Here is a 17,574-nt window from a genome sequence, read left to right as displayed (position 1 = left end):
AACATGAAAGCTGTTTGGGAATCTCTGAAGAAATCTGTGGTCCCTGCCTTGTTGGGGGAGCAACAGGAATCTAAACCGTTGATGGTGGAGAATTTGTTGTTAATTCAACAAGCAACTATTCAGTGTTAGGCCTGTTACTTGGCTCTAACAATACAAGGCAGAATGACCTGTACCCTCGAGATTTAAAGTCTAAGTCCAGTAGAGAGAAACCCAGGTGGGAGCAAGCATATTTAGAGGTAGGTGCCTGGTGCAAGGTGGGGACGCAGAAGAAGGGAATGGCATTTGCCCCTGGAGGGGTCTGGAAACAGCCCAGGGGAGGAGGAGCTTGAGTCTTGAAATACTGTGGGTATCTCTAAGCAAAGTCACAGTAGACAGCTGAAATAAAGAAAATAGTAAGCAAGCCAAAGGAACAGTATTTCAGCCAAGGGCAGTTTGTGTCTATCACGTCCACCTGTGAACATGCCCCAGGATTCCCTACATCAGGCCATTGCTCAAGACAGATGCCTCACAAGAACAGCTAAACCACTGATTTCAGCTACCTTTTCATGTGAGAATTATCAGTACCTACTGCTTTTCAAAATAAGTATGATCATAGATAGGTGAGACTATTCAGTTTCGCAAAGACAGTAGGGCAAGTGCCATTGTAGTTTAATTAAGGGCACATGCTTTAGAGTTGGGCTATGTGAGTCCAATCCCAGTTTAGCCATTTATTAGCTGTGTAGCTTTAGGAGCAGTAGCCTTAGTGTCTCTCAGTTGTCGCATCTCTAAAATAGGGACAATAATATAATAGTGCTGAATAAAAGAGTAACACAATTTTGGTCAACATTTAGTGTATTTAAAGAGCTAAGCTCCGTGATTGGCACAGTGAACCAATCAATAAAACACCAGTTGTTATTAATAAAAGTCAGTTGAATGTGTACTGTGTGCCTGGCCATGGTTCAATTTGCCTTTGCATACAAGGAAAAAATTAAAATACTCTGTTAATAAAGACTATAGCATAATACTTTTACCTTGAACTCCTTGATGTTAATTTATTTTGTTTATCTGCCAAATTTCTACTCATTCCTTATGACTTTCTGCTACGTGAGACACCCTTTGTTTTTCTTTTGTCCTGCTAAATTAAGTTCTCTCTCCTCTGCTTTCCTACTTTTGGTGCTTTCTTAAAACACTTTTAACCCTGGACTTTCTCATGCCACTGTGCAACTGTGGACTGAGCAGAGGCTCTTTGAATTCATTTTGTGTATTCTAGTAGAGAGTACGGTGAACAGTTGGGTTGTTGAATGAATACATTAATTCAACCTGGAGGGATGGGCAGTGTTGTATTTTTTACATGGATCTTACATGATATTTAGAAAACTGCCTAACTGGTGGACGTTGTTTTATTAACAGCGTTTTGTGTATAGCACTCACTATGTGCCAGCTGCTGTTCTAACTGCCTGAGAAATACCCCTAAAACCTTCATGGTAACTGTGTGAGGGAAGTACTTTTATTGTATCCATAATACCAATGGGGAGACTGTGGCCAAATTGGTTAATTAACTTAGCCAAAGTCATATTGAACTAATAAGTGGATTTAAACCCAGCTAGTCTGGGGCCAGCGTCCCTCTTTTAATCCTCTGCCTCCTGCTTATTTTGGTGCATGGAGTAGTCTTTGTCATATAACTAAATTAAGCATGCATTTGCTTAAAACAGTGCATACATGATGGATCAAAAAGTTTGTGGTATAATTGTTTTAATTCTGTCATTATCCATTTTGATTTATAGTCACGTTCTTATGATAGTCATGTAGTTTTAAATGGAACCTTTGAATCTTTGATATAATCAGTTTATGTCAAATCTTGGGTATAATAAGATTATACCCAATGGAAACAAAATAATGATCAGCCCATTTAAAGGATGACTGGAGAGTTATTACAATATATAATAGTCATGCATATATTGAGTATTATTCCTTTGACTGGTAACATTTTCCTTTTAAAAATTGAAACATTCGATTGTTCCTTGTTGGGAGAAAAAGAGGTCAGATTTTTGAGGGGAGATCCATTTGGTGAGATGCTGAGTGTGTGTCAAGCTAAGGAGATAGTATGACATCTTTTTTAGAGTCTAGTCACAATTAAATGCCATTTTATTTTGGATTTTGGGATTTGTGCCAGCTTCCAGCTTGTCAGAGCTGAGAAGACTCAAATCAAGTCCAGGCTTATTTCTACAGCAAACTGGGATTCTGGCTTCTTGCCTGTGGATTCATTCAGTACAGCCCATCTGGCTTTTGATGTTCTGCAAGTTTGGAGCCATTTGTTTAAGGAAGCCAGGCGGTGAATATTGGTGGGCCTGGGGTTCTCTTGACTCCAAGTGGTGCCCCTTGGTTTGCATTTTCACCATGCTTAGCATCTGCTTACCTGGAGACCACGCAGCCGCCGGCCAGAGGTCTCCAGCAACCAAATCTTCATGCCTTTTAGAACTCAGGGCCCCGAGCACATCCTCCTTCCTCCTCCTTGTCCAATTACTTTCATGCCGTTCTCAGTAGCTGCTTGTTTGAATCACTTATAGTATTTAACTTCTGGGGTGTTTTTGGGTTTTGGTCAAGGTAATTCCAGGCTGGATGTGGTGACTAAGCAGGAAATAAATGGGTCGTTCACAAAGTTACAGTGGAGCGCTGTTTCTGTTTTCCTGAGTTGCACAGTTGTGGGGATGATCTGTATGGAAGTCAGGAACCGAGTCTGATTTTGCCCCCTTTTGATGTTAGCACTACAGACCTGGCTGTTTTGTAGCCTGCTTTGTTTTTCTTCCTTTTCTTCCCTAACTCCACGGGCTGTGGCAAAGCCCTGAGACGTGCAGGAAAATGTCTCCTGTCATACGCCCACAGCAGACCTAGCCCTGACCCTCCTCTGAAGCCCAGGAAGGAGGTATATATGAGGCAGCCTGCTTGTAAAGCAATTGCACACAGCCTTATAAACTGTGTTACTAGGCTGATTACGCCTGACTGGCAAGGTGAATCTCTTATAGCAAGAGAGAACTTGGAGAGTGTTATCTCATCTTATGCCTTATTAATTTGTTCATTCTTTAATTACACAGACACCTATTGAGCGCCCTGTTTATGCAAGGTACCTGGTTGGGGGTCAGAGGGAGGGTCGCATGGTAAACAAGACAGACTCAATCCTGGAGGAGCAGGAATGGCAGCCCGTTGCTGGGCTGTTGGCCCCACCAAAAGGGAGAAGTTTCCCTTTAATAATACATGGGTGAATCATTTTTGTCAATAGGCAAAATTCTTTGTAGTTAAAAAAAAAATGTGATGGTAGGAAGGAAAGGGATGGGCAGAGGGTTAAAACAAAAGATATGCTTTCCCTAACTTTAGATTGTCATATTGTTGTGCTTTTCACTGTATCTTAATTCAATTTCTTTGCGTTTTTTTAATGCCAAGGCATTCCCTAGATGATTTACGTGAGCCTTTCATCTCCGCGATTTTTCCCACTCAGGTAAATGAGCAAATGGATTTGAACAGAGAACCAGCTGGAAATGCCCTTTGAATTTCTTTCTCTATGAAAACCATTTTTCTTTCTGGTGCCTCACCTATAAATAACAGGAGTTCCACCTTCCTTTATAGACTCTTGCTAAAAGCGTGGTTTGGAACAAGACCGTACAGGTGCACACAAATTACAGTTGGGAAAGAAGCCTGCAGTGCATCTTGTCTCTGAGGGTTATGAAATCCTCCTTTTAGTAATGGAGCCAGCATGGTCAAGCCAATAGGATGAAATGTGGCATTTGTGAGATCACACCCCTTCTCACTTGCCCACTGTACATAGCATCCCAGCCTTACTCTTCAGATCTCCATATTTTTTCTTATCTAGCTGCAAAATTCATGGGCTGGTTTTTTTGGGGTGTGTGTGTGTGGGGGGGGGGGTAAATAAAGACCTGCATTTTTATTTTGAGATAGGTGGTTGAGTTTTGTCTTTAATTTCATGGCCAAGATTATTAACTAGTCTCTTAACTTTTGAAAAGACAACAATGATATTTGGGGATCACACACTTAAAGTTAGACTTCTAGATGATTAATACAAAAGTAGGTGATATTTCAGCCTCTGCCTGTTACATACAGGTATGTCCCTCTGTGAATTGGAGGCTTTTATGACAGTGAAAATCATGGCACAGATAAAAATTAAATAAATATTTCTATTATTTTACTGAAGAAAAAAAAAAAGCTTAAACTGTGAGAATACTGTCTTGGAGCATTTTAAAATCAAATTAACTTTAGCCACCAGGATTTTGAGCATTATATCACAGATAAAAAACAAGATTAACATCAAAAGGACTCAGTTTTGTGCAGCACTGTGGCCTATGAAATTTAATACTATTTTGACTCATACGCTAATTGTAGACTGACAGAGGAAAATGGATTGTGTTTAAATAAAAGGATGCACAGCATCACACGCACCTCTATCAAATGCAGGTTGAGGTCTTTGGGCCAGGAACTGGGGACCCTCTAGCTCTGTTATTGCAGATTCAAGTTTGACAAATGAAACTTTCCTTTAGACTGTAGTTTAATTGCTTTTTTTCAAAGGTATGCATGCTGAAGAGGCACAAACACACCTCACCTTGAAGAGTTGCTAAACTGGTTTGTGTGCCTATCGGCTCACTGTGTGTTTGAATTTCTGTGCTTCTCATCTTTCCTTTTCTTGAAAAGATGTTGCTTGTCATTGGTGTGAATTGTACCCCCACCCCTACCCACCTAGTCTTTGCTGTCAGATTTATAACACTTTAATGGTTCCAAATTGTATAGCCTGCTCTTAGACCCCTTTTCTTTTCCTTGAATAAATCAGGTTCATGTTGCAGATGATATTTGTTTTAGGAAAGTGTGAAAGAAGGGGCACCTGTGAAAACAGGCAATTGTTCCAACACACATATACATTCAAATTAAAGCAGAAAATGTCAATTAAAACCTCCAATTACTACCTTATTTCTTGGAGGTTTAAAGCCACTGAGAAGATAGTGGTGCACTCGCTGGAAGTTTTAAGGTAATTACTTTTTACTCTAAGCCGTGGTATCTGGTAACCTAATTCCGTATAAACCTGACACCCTATCGCTACACCCCAGTATTTCTCTGATTTCAGAATAAGTCTGTGTAGAAACTTGTTCTGATGTTAAAGTGCAAAAGGGGGCAGTAAAGTGCTATCCACAAAAAAGGAAGAAAACATTTTCCGAGTATTTCTTATTACTGCCTGTGTCTTTCTTAGGCCCTGCCTTTATTTATTCATTTTATAACAAAACTCTTATGTTTGGAGCATTGAGAGAATATCTTATTAAGCTGTTGCAGCAATCTAGCATTAAATGGAAGTCATGCAAGACTGAAGATCCTGCCTGGTGATGAAGTGTGCCATCAAATTCACACGCTCATGATGCAAAGTCCTTCTTTGGGAGTATTCGTATCCCCAAGTGCACCGAGCACTTCGGAAAGGAGCCTTGGTCTTTGGTGTTAATGCTCTTCTAGCTCCATATAGACATGGCAGGCCCAAAGTACATGGTGGGGTGAAGGGTCAAGGGTTTGGGCTTATCCAGAGCTGCGTGCATCCTTTGTCAGGAGGTGACTGGAAACACCAGCCAATTACAGCAGAACTGCAGACTGCTCATCCGCGTTCGGAATTGCAGACGAACCAGTTTGCACTCTGACTTCTCTTCTGCACTGTGGGCTTTGGCGTTTAATTAAAAATTAAAGCCTTTTATGGAAAAAGTACATGTTTTCCAAAATGGGGTAAATCTGAAGTGTACTTAATACAGAACACTGGCTTGGGAATAAAATAAACCTGTGATATTACTGACTTTTGGTTGGTAGCTGCTAGGCTGAGCCTCTTTGTAAAGCTGGGATTTAGAATCTTTGAAATGTTTGTACAGTTCAATGATTAAGCATAAATTGTATATATTCCCTATTTTTCACTTATTTGAGTAAACAAGTTTGTTACTACAGTTTCTGTGGACTCAGAGATTTATGTATTAAATAGGTCACAACTTAACTAGGATAATTTTATTTATCTGCTTGCTAGGGAATTGCATCAAAAGTTTAAGTCTATAGGCATTAAATATTTCAAATGCTTATTTTTAAAGTCAGTTATGAAAGATAGTACAGTTTTTCTGAAACTACATTAAAAAATTATGTTTTAATATTATCACAAAAGCACTATTTATTGCAAAGAAAACACAGAAAGCTAAAAATCATTCGAAGTCCACCATTCAGTAGCCCAAAGTGTTCTCAGGTAAAGGCGGTGTGACCATTTGTTTATGGTTGTCTCCGTGCAGTCAGCAAAATAAACAGAACAACATACCATGTATTATTGATGTGTATATTTTCAACTGAAATCAGCCATCTGCTTACAATGACCATAAACACTAATGATATAATTTTTAAATGAAAAGAAAAATAAAGTTAATTCTTTGTGGAGAGTAATGCGAATTGACTTATGAATCTCGCCCTACTTGGCAGTTTGCTCCAGAGGTAGAAGAGCTTTATGTGTGGGCCTCCTCCCCCCACACATTTATTCCACTTGCACGTGCGTGCTCCAGCATCCATGTCAGGACTCCCCTTGTCCTGTTACATGAGTAACATGGCCCTGTTTCTCAAGTGCATGATAACTGCCATAATTACACATAAATATTAAATATTTAAATAGATTTTTACATGTGTAATATTAGGTAGAAGTGGCTCTGGATCGAATCTGACGCTTTTTAAATAGAAGCTTTCCCACGGCATTTCCAAGCACTGTCATCATGTCTGTGTCGATTTGGGTTTACCTGGCCTAGTTATCTGTCTGGACATAGAAACTTGTAGTTGCTGTTTGTATCTTTTTGTTCTGATCTCTTTATTCGGTGTCAGCTGAGTATTCTTGCGTCAGTTACTAACATATTAACTCATCCTTGTTTGGAAACTTTGGCATCTTCTTCCATGGTTTCCCTCCATGGATCTGTCGCATCCCTCAGGAGAGCCAACAGGTATATGTTCACACATTTCACTTGTATTTTCAGAGACTACACCAGCATCGGGTGGGCCCCCAGCGATATGGGTTTTCTTCTCGGTTAATCTACACTCTTTGGCCAACCTTGAGAAAACTTGTAAGAAGGCATCAGATGTTTGTGCTAAGGTGCATGTAGTATGGTCAGAGGAAGAAAGAAGCAGGGAAAGTGGAGTAGCTGTGGGTGGGAGGGGGAGCAGGGAGTGCAGTTTCAGGTTCACTACACAGCTCTCCATAAACTTCTCCACTGCTGGCTTCCCACGGATCCTCCTATTATATTGGGCAAAGTGCAGAAATAGAGCAGGCAACCACTGCCTCCATCCTTTTCCCAGGCACCCTGTGAGACCTGATAATGCAATACCGGTCAGCAGAAAAGTCCAGACTTGACATCCCAGTGTGCCATGGTCTGGTCTGTGAATGAAAATCACATGACGTGACCTCTGAACTCTTAAGTGACTGGTTTATGTTTTCAGTGTGTTAGGCCCGTGTTTGAAACAAGCATGTGCTCATAGTGTAGGTTAAAACTTTCTGCTGTCTTCATTAATTATGCTATGTTCCAGTCTATTAATATTAAAGAATATTGTGTTGCATAATGACTTTTTTTTTTTTTTGGAGATGGAGTCTTGCTCTGTCGCCCAGGCTGGAGTACAGTAGTGTGATCTCGGCTCACTGCAACCTCCGCCTCCGGAATTCAAGCAGTTCTCTGTCTCAGCCTCTGAGTAGCTAGGATTACAGGTGCCCGCCACCATGCCCAGCTAAGTTTTGTATTTTTGGTAGAGATGAGGTTTAACCATCTTGGCCAGGCTGATCTTGAACTCCTGACCTCATGATCCACCCGCCTCAGCCTCCCAAAGTGCTGGGATCATAGGCGTGAGCCACCACGCCTGGCAACATAATGACTATTTTTTAAAGTTTTTACAATTATGACTGTGAAGTTGAAATGTCTAAATTATAGAGATCCAGTTTAGATTACTAAATATTTATGTCTAATTGAGATTATTAGACTTAGCCAAAGTATCCATGTAGAAGTATTAGAGTCTAAATTGCTGAAAAACTTGAAAAAGCTTGGATTAAGTTCAATAGGTAATCCAAGAGGGAAAGTAGATTCCAATATCAGATCATTTCACCATAGGCATGTTAAGTTTGGAAGCCCTACTTGAGTGTTTCCAGTTTTTTCCACATTATATTGTCTCTATATCTGATTCCAAGGCAGGGCATCTATTGTCTTGCTTAGGACTGATTCACTGGGAAAAACCGTTGGAGTTGCCTATTTCCACTCAGTATGCCTCACCCTTAGAGCAGCTTCCCATGGTTCCCAGGGAGGCCCTCCAGTGAGAATGCACCAAGCCACACGCCACGGCCTGGGAAGCAGCCCTGAACCTGGAGGTTCTCTTGATGGAAAGGAAGAGGCAGCCTTCCCCTCCCAGAAAGACAGTAGAGAGCCTGCTCTGACTTTGCTCAGAGACGGAACTGGTCTGACTCAGTTCTCTCTCCTCTGTGGGACATGAATCACTCTTGGTGGTCTTTGCTTTTTATTTGAGCTTAAAATCAGCAGACTTTATTAAATGACACCCCTCTCTAACCACTTTCTGTCTGGGCGAAGTTTGATGAGAACAGCCTCCCCCCATGCGGTATGGGTTGTAACTGTGGCAGTTTCCTTCTACTGTTTTTGGTTACAAAATGAACCATTGTCTGAACACACAGAAAGAAATCTGTATTTGGCATCCATAATGTCAAGTCAGTTTAGTAATTTAAAATTAGCCAGTTGTCATCATCATAATTCTTTTTAACACTTTCAGAGTTAGCATAGGAGACGTGTATTGTTGAATATTACAAAATATTTAGGGCATAGATAGATGTGCTATGTAGTTTGATTTATTAATGTGTCTAAGCAATCTAACAGAGTCCAAATATAAACCCCATCACTTCAAAAATAGGAACTCTGTTTACTGACCTGATTATAACCTATGGAACTCAATTGTTTTCCATTAAAAAAATGATAGTGTTAGGAAACTCACCCTATTTGCTTTTCATATATATTCTGCTATTTGCATAATTGTCTGGAGTCCATATGTAATATTAAATGTAAAACACAAATGCCACGTAGCTGGTGTGTTTCTTCCTCACCTTTTGGTTCCTGGCCTCCTGGGGAAGGGTTGCATATCTGAGCCATGGTCTCAGATGACTGCCTTGGAAGGAGCCTCTTCCCTTCAGGAACCACTGATGTGTGCTTGGTGTGGAGCTGGACTTTCCCTGGCTCTCCATGTGACGCTCACATGTGCATGTGTATTGGCTTTCCCTTGATTTCCCTTAACTTCATGGCTTATCTATGAACAGCTTGATTCGGGGGGGAAAAATGTGTTTCCCAAAGCCAGAGTTATAGTTGAATGTGCTGCAGTCAAAACCGAAAAGTGTGCAGAGAAAGGGGGCTTTTCCTGTCATGCTCATTGGGCACCAGTGTGTCTTCACCTGTTTTGTGGGTTAGGTCCATGTGTTGTGCTGAAATGAAGAACATGGGATGTATGGGGCTTTGGACGGGGCTGAGCCAAAAGCAAGTGCTCCAAAGCAGCTGTGTTTGTATTATTAGTGGTTCTGGAGGTGGCTGATTGCCTTGCATTTTAAGTAGAGAGGGATTGTAGAAGACTGCCAATACTTACAACTTTTTTCAGAGAGAAAGGGTCAGAAACTCCATTTGCAGGGCTCCTTGCTCTCCAGAAACACCAGTGTGCCTGGGAGGGCATCTGCGGAAATCCGGTCTCTCCTCCTCAGTATATCCTGTCCCGACTCAGTGGTTCTGTCTTCAGAATTCCCATCATGTCTGTGACCTGCAAATGGTGGTACTTAATTCGACTTCAGTTTGTATAAATGTTAGCTTCTATTTGTTCATTCCTATTTTTTGTTCAACTAATACATTCTTTATTGAGCATCTACTCTGTGTCAGCCCCTTGGGCATTGAATATTGAATTAGTCACATGTGGGACTTGCCTGCCCTCGGGGAGCTAGACTATAAATTCCGAATGATCAGCGATCTCTACTTTGCTGTCACTCACAACGTCTGGCACAAAATAGGTTACTTGAGTTGTTATACTCACAGTACTGTGGTCTGCTGCCATGGTGCTTTAGGAAGTGTAAGAGTTCCCGGGAGGCAGAGTCTAATAATGCAGACTGCACATATCCAACACATGGCCAGGAGAGCTGTAGTTCAGGCTCTCAGCTCAACTGCACTCTGTCCACTGAGAAGCCATAATCTCATCAATTAAAGTGACTGTGTGCTATGGCTGTTTATGTATATGCTTAAGAAGTAAAAGCTGCTAAAGCACTCAAGTACTGGGGCCTTTTGTATTGATTTAATTAAAGGAGCCATCATTGTTTTAATGAGCTCTAGAAATAATTCTTTTGAAGAGCCGAGGATCAAATTCTTGCCTCATGTTTTGCCACAATGTGTTCCGAAAGGTGAATTAATGCGTTTGGAATCATCAGGAATAGTGAGTTTTGTCAGGATTTACTTTTTACGAGCATATCACATATGCATATTGAAATGTGAGCCTCCCCACCACATTTCCATTTTGATAAGCATCCCCCTGGGTTGCCTTCACTGACCATTAGAGATTTTTCACAAAGTTGGACAGTACACCCTGAACGAAAACTTTACATCAAGAAAGGCCTGGAGTGTTTGTAAAATGAATTAAAAGGCTCATTCAATTTTTATGTGACTTATGCCTTCTGAAAATATGGCCTCAAACACGAAGATCCCCAAAGCCACATCAACCCCTGCATCCCATGTTTCCAACCTCACCACATCAGCACCAGCAAGAGCTGTCGCTGAGACAGTGAGTGATGAGAGTCAAGAGGAGTGACTTGCATGGCCTGGAAGGAAACCTCTGTGAATCTTTAGTTAAGTAGGAAAAAAAAATCCTCATGAAGGAAACAGGATCTTGGGAGCATTTTGAATGAAGAAAGAGCTTAGTGAGCCAAACTTGAGACATAGGGTGTAACGTGGGAGAGTTTTAAGATTTGCAGAGATGTACAGCTTGGAAGGGGGTGTAATGCTTTTTCTTAAAAGAGCTGAATGAATGGTTGAGGAAATGGGTACATCTGGCTTGGTAAGGATCCTGATCTCTGAAGCCTGGGAAGCCCCCGGGGCTTGTAATTTAGGAATACTTCCTCTAATAGTAGCTAACCCTTATATAGTGCTGTCTGTGCAGGCTACAAAAGGAGCAGATCTAGGATAGAAAATGTTTGGAGTGGTATGAGAAACCCTAGGCAGGAATTGACTCCCGGTGTTTGTAAACCTTAAAGATGTCCTAAAAAGGTCAAGGAATAAGACAGGAGAAAAAGGAAGTGTCAGGAAGATGATCAATTTAATGTTTATGGAATTTAGTTTGTACCTGCTGCCCAGCATCTTGCCTGAGTTTTTTAACCTCAGCAGCCCATCAGAATTACTGTGTGTATGTTGGAGGGGCTGGGGGAGATAAAGAAATTAGCCTCATCCACAGACATTCTGATTGAGTCTGTTACTTGAGAAACTGAATTGTGTTTTGTCCATAAAAATGATTAAATTGTCTAGAGAGAACACATTGGCATTCACAAGGTTGAGGGGATACCACAGAGAGGCTCCCTGTGATCTGCATTTGTCAAAAGTTCTAGAGAATTCTCAACAGTACACACATGGTTGTTTTAAATATATCATTGTTATAAAAATTCATTTTTAATTCTGTTTCACAGAAAGATTTTTTTTTGAATGAATAAATGTCCTATGTCCTTGCTAAAGGAGCTCAGTTAAAAAAAAGGGGACCATCTTTCTCTTTTGGGGGTTGTACAGTAACACATTCCCAAGAAAGAGGTAACAGCCACATACATTTTTCCTGCCAATAAAGAGTGCGGGTTTTTAATATGAATCCATAATATGATTTCTGTTATGTTTGTGCTGCTTCATAACCACACTCATGCATTTTTCAGAAAATTAATACCATTCATTAGCATAAATCATAAGCTATTCCCTTGGTATGGGTTTGAAATTGGGGGTGCCCTATCATCCTTGCTTTATCTCTTAGTGAATTATGACCCTGTAGTCATCATGGCTGGTGGGTGTCTCTGGTTAAAGAAAAGGGTTGAATTGGAAGGATTCAGAGGCGATTCTTTGTTCTCAGGCTTTAATATTTTAATGAGCCTGCAGGCTTGGCTGCTTACGAACGAGCTGGGATTTCTAAGTGTGTTGTTAGTGTTAGCACTTGTAGAAGGATGTTCATTAGGAAGTTCTTGTTTCAGATTTTCAGAGAAACTCCCCATTAAGAAAGATCATTCAGGAGCATGGCTAGCAAGAAAGAGGATAGGGAGGAAGGAGGCTTTTAGCTATAAGCATTAAGGGAATATTGTATCAGTAGTCTTAGTTCTAAAGATTTGCTTCTGAGAATTAATTGGAGCAAATACGTCTCAAGGGAAGAAAAAAAAGATTTCTAGAGCAGGGACAGTAGTTGTTGTCCTTGCAAGTAGAGGACTCTTCATTTTGCAGCTGAATCAATACTACAACTAATTATTTCTGGTTATCTTTTATGCATTTGTAAGACATTTCTTTTGTTCAGTGTAATAAAAAACCCATTGTTTGATCAGTGACTAACTAATTATGATAAGTAATTTGAAACATTCTTGATGAAACTTGTCTGTTAATTAACATCAACAGCAAATGGAAACTAACAGGACAACAAAGTATTAGTGGATCCACTGTTCCCTCCAATTGATGAGATCTGTCTGTGGCATGCCCAATAAACTGAAGCTGCCAGTGGTTAAAAAATAACAAACATGTGGGATGATCTGACTCGCCATGGAGGAAAAGTTATTGTCAGGTTACACAAAGGAGTACTGAAATATTACGAGCGAGGGGGTGGTAAAGAAATGTCAGCAGGTAGCCTGGTCCTGTGGCTTAGAGTAAGGAAAGTGGTTTCTTTCTGTCTTTCCTTTTCCTTTCAAAGCTTAATTCCAGTATACATTCATCCCATATTGATCTGAAGGAAGAGACTTTTGATACATAAAAGCATGAATCTGAAAATATGTAGTATCGAATTATCAGCATTGCCTGGCTATCTTGTAACTGTCATTAGTACTGTTAATTTTTTATCAACTCATTGGCATTTTTTTCTTATGCTTTTAGATTTCTACCTGGACAAGGACTGGTACTATACCCACAGATAGGAGACAAATTGGATATTATTTGCCCCAAAGTGGACTCTAAAACTGTTGGCCAGTATGAATATTATAAAGTTTATATGGTTGATAAAGACCAAGCAGACAGATGCACTATTAAGAAGGAAAATACCCCTCTCCTCAACTGTGCCAAACCAGACCAAGATATCAAATTCACCATCAAGTTTCAAGAATTCAGCCCTAACCTCTGGGGTCTAGAATTTCAGAAGAACAAAGATTATTACATTATATGTAAGTATAATTTTATTCATTTATTTTATAGAAATTAAGATAAGCTATATAGGTTTGTATCAATTTTTTGTCTCCTTAAAATTATTGTGGCAAATAATTTGGTGAGAATCTTTGCTGAAAAATTGTGCCCCCCCCCTTTTTTTTTTTTCAAAGAAACCTTCATTGAATTTGGGACCCTGTGCTAGCAGTATTCATTAAGTATACATACCCAAAGAGAGAGAGAAAAAAAAAAAAAACACTAGAATTCTTAATAGTATTGAAATAAATGTGTTATATGAATATATTCAGCATCTCTACTGACAAAACCATTTTTAAGGACCATTGGTGGATTTTGATAGGTAAATCTTGTGCATTGCGTTTTCTCTTCACCCATCCATCCATTCATTCACTTATTCACTCATTCATTTCATATTTATTCTGTGCCAGAAACTGTGCTTAAGGGCTAGGGATTCAGCAGTGAAAGGTGGTAAAATAGCATGCTTTCCTCAAGAAGTTATCAGTCTAGAGAAGATGGAGTTCATAAATTAGAAAGATGGGGATGACAGGCGAAGGTCACATTAAAACCAGATTCAGAAGAAAAAGACAAAACTTGGTTTTCTCCGTGAATTACTGTTTTTTGCGTAGATATATGTAATTTGACACGCTGTTTCAGGAAGAGATGGTATGTATCCTTTGGGTCATATTTGAGGCTAACTCGTGAGGACGTGAAGTCAGCTGATGAGCACATTTCGAGCCCACGCCTACTATGTGCAGATCTCTCGTCAGTGTCATTCCTAGGGCCCCAGGTTTTGTTAAAGTCTAGGCGACTCAGACAGCTGTTTGCATCATTCAAGCAATGAAGTCTTTTTTCTTAATTAATTTGGTTTAAAATTACACTCATAATTGGGTTGACTTTTCCAATGGCTTGGTTACCATAGACTTCAGTTTATTAGGGAACTGCTGTCTGCCACTGGTTTATTATTTGCTCCAAGGTGGACTCTAAAACTTTAGGTAGGAGAATCTTGGTGATTGAACTGAAACTCTTGCGTCTCAACCTATGAGCTGCACTTTATTGTTATTTTATTTTTTTAGAGACGGCGTCTAGCTTTGTTGCGGAGGCTGGAGTGCAGTGGCATGATCACAGCTCACTGTAGCCTTGAACTCCAGGGCTCAAGTGATCCTCCCACCTCAGCCTCCAAGTAGCTGGGACTACAGGCGTGTAGCACTGCACCCAGCTCAAGAGCTACACTTTAAAGCACAGAATGAAAACCTATTTTTAAAGCCAACTTGACACGTAGAGTAGCTTACCGAGAATTAGTAACAATAACAACAAAAGAGAGTGGTAGAGTATATACTTAGTAAGGAATAATTATTATAAAATAAAAGCATTCTGAAATGAAACAGGTAGATGGGGTGGTCAAGTATGCAGAATAATAGGGAAATCTTTGAAAATGTGAAATAGTTACCAGGTAAAATAAATGGAAACTTTAAGCTTTTGGAAGTCTAGCAATGTGTTTATATTAGTGAAGACTTTTTTTTTTTTTTTTTTTTTTTTGAGATGGAGTCTCTCTCTATCGCCAGGCTGGAGTGCAGTGGCGTGATCTCAGCTCATTGCAACCTCCACCTCCCAGGTTCAAGTGATTCTCCTGCCTCAGCCTCCCGAGTAGCTGGGACTACAGGCATGCACCACCACGCCCAGCTAATTTTTGTATTTTTAGTCGAGACAGGGTTTCACCATGTTGGCTAGGATCGTCTGGATCTCTTAACCTCGTGATCCTCCTGCCTCAGCCTCCCAAAGTGCTGGGATTCCAGGCGTGAGCCACCGCACCTGGCCTTAGTAGAGACTTTTAAAGTAAGACTTTTTCAGCGAAAACTACTGTTTAGCATAACATTTACAGGGAACTGAAACTGATCAGATGCATTTATTAAGGAGGTTAATGCCCCTGGGTGGGGCGGGAGAAAGAAGGTAGTGGTACGGGAATAGTGGACACATACTAAAGATGAGATGCCCTAGGGCAGTGAATGCATGTCCCTAAGGCGTGGATGCAGCCCAAGTCCACTGATATGCCAACAGACCCCGAGTCTCTCCCCTTCCTTTAGCTTATGACTTCGTGAAGAATGCTCTGCAAATTCTAAGTTCCCATTGGGCGCAAGTGGAATTTTAGTAAACATTAAGAGTTTAACCTTTAGTGTGAAATAATATACAAGATATGCAAATAAAGAATTGTTTACCAACATCTCTTTGCTTAATGTAGTGAGCATTTAGTAATTGCTTTTAATTAATACATGAGAGATTTGTATTTAGAAGCACAGTTTATTTTCTAATATTAATCTACACAATAATAGCATCTATTATTTTCTTGTTTTGGAAACTCTTCATACCGCACTAACAGGTTCATCACAGTTACTGAGCTCCTCTGGCCATCAGAGCTCTCCTTAGAGTTAGGATTTACCATGCAAAAGCATATGGTAGCCTGGGATAAATGAATCTTTCTTAATATGGAATTGAGGGTCTCAACTTTGAAACTACGAGAGGCTATTTGGATGTTGCTTTGGGGGACCGTCATAAGGGCTGGGTGAAGGACTCAGGGCTCAGGGCTCAGAAGTTTGCCAGGAAGTCCAGTTTAGACTTTCAGCAGACTTGAAAGACTTCCACGATGGCGTAGGCAGAGGAAGGCGTTTCAGATACTTGGGAAAATATAGAAGCCAGTTTCTCACCCACCCTACAGCAAAGCTCATTGATCTACAAATTTCCCTAGAAAGGAAATGGGAAATGCCAAGAACAAATGTTAAAATAGTTTTAGAAATTAATATTGACTTTGTATTGCTTCTGCAAAAGTTCCAAGACACCAAAACAATTAATGGATTTTAAAAAGTCACTACTTTGCGTATCAGATAAATGCACACACATACACACAGTCAAGCTCTGTACTGGCTTTTTTGAGAAGGAAAGTGTTTGAAGTTAGTAATTTTTATATCAGTACATTTATAAATAGTGCTAGGTAGCATGACGGAAAGTATTAAAATTTACATGTATATTTTTAACACTTCAAATCGTTGGTTCACTTTGAGACAGTACGTAATATTGGCATTTGAGTTGCTTTAATAAATGCTACAATGGATTTAACCCCAAATCTGAGTGTCTAGTTGGTAAGTGCCTTCACAACCAGCAGTGTTACAATAAATATCATGTTTTCGTGTGCTGGTTTCTTTCCATGGAGAGGAAAAAGAGATCTGATGCTTTGGAGGAGTGCTTGACTTTCTTCCACCAATGAGGAGCAGTCCAGAGGGACTGACTTGCACTGTGGAGTACCCCCTACATGAACAGCATTTCGAAAAATTCAACCAGGAACCTAGAGTCCTACTTGCTAGTCCTGCTTCCTGAGCTTAATGAGAAAGTCACTTTATTTCTTTGCACTTTAATTTATTTCTCTAAAAAACACTTTTAGTGTTGTCATTGTTCTGGCTAATGGTGGCGGTCTCCTCCAGTTTCAAGCCATCTTAGGGCTGGGCATACAAATCCAATATAGGATCACTTGTTAATGTGGTTTCAAATGGACAGGATCCTCTGTAAATTCTTTAAAAACATTTCATTTGATTTGTGGTGCTACCTGCTTTAAAATATAGTCATCATACTTGTGACTTTCAGACATGAATATGAATTTTTAATTTGAACTGTATTTTTAAACACTAAGTATTCACTAAGTCCCCTTAGGAGATGATGTGGCAAACTGATATGCGTCCTCATTCATTCTTCTCATAGATGGTTATTTGCTTTTTAACTTGTGGCAAAATTATATATGAAGGGTCACCAACTTACAATGGTTCCACTTAAATTTTTCAACTTTCTGATGGGTTTATTGGAGTATTAAGTGTATTTTCGATTTAATGATATTTTTCAGCTTACCTTGTGCTTATCAAGTATCAAGACATAGCCCCACCTAAGTCAAGGAGCATCTGTATATGGGTGTTTATTCCTGTTTAGAATTGACATTTTCAAGTGACCTATTTCAGTAATTAGCCCTGGGCCTAATTTGCATAACGAGCTCTCCTAATCTTCAAGTGATGCAAAGATGGAGATATTATGGCCATGTGGCCTGAAGAGACCTTTTCTTATTATGTTCAGATCTTTGATTGCCTTAAAAACAGAGTAGCTCATTTATATAACC

At 39.9% G+C, this 17,574-nt stretch overlaps 1 protein-coding gene across 3 annotated transcripts in view; it reads left to right on the top strand.

Moving 5' to 3' along the window:
• The window catches only part of EFNB2 (ephrin B2), a 45,821-nt gene that overhangs the window by 9,710 nt on the left and 18,537 nt on the right, over nt 1–17,574 (top strand). For all 3 annotated transcript variants that reach the window (XM_050766649.1, XM_050766648.1, XM_050766650.1), the window contains exon 2: nt 13,143–13,426. In XM_050766649.1, the coding sequence (XP_050622606.1) occupies nt 13,143–13,426 (284 nt within the window). The remainder of the gene's footprint in view (nt 1–13,142; nt 13,427–17,574) is intronic.

This window comes from Macaca thibetana, chromosome 17, assembly GCF_024542745.1.
Source record: "Macaca thibetana thibetana isolate TM-01 chromosome 17, ASM2454274v1, whole genome shotgun sequence".
Taxonomy (NCBI): domain Eukaryota; kingdom Metazoa; phylum Chordata; class Mammalia; order Primates; family Cercopithecidae; genus Macaca; species Macaca thibetana.
The sequence above is the reverse complement of the archived record's forward strand: the minus strand, read 5'-3'. Positions and strand labels throughout refer to the sequence as shown.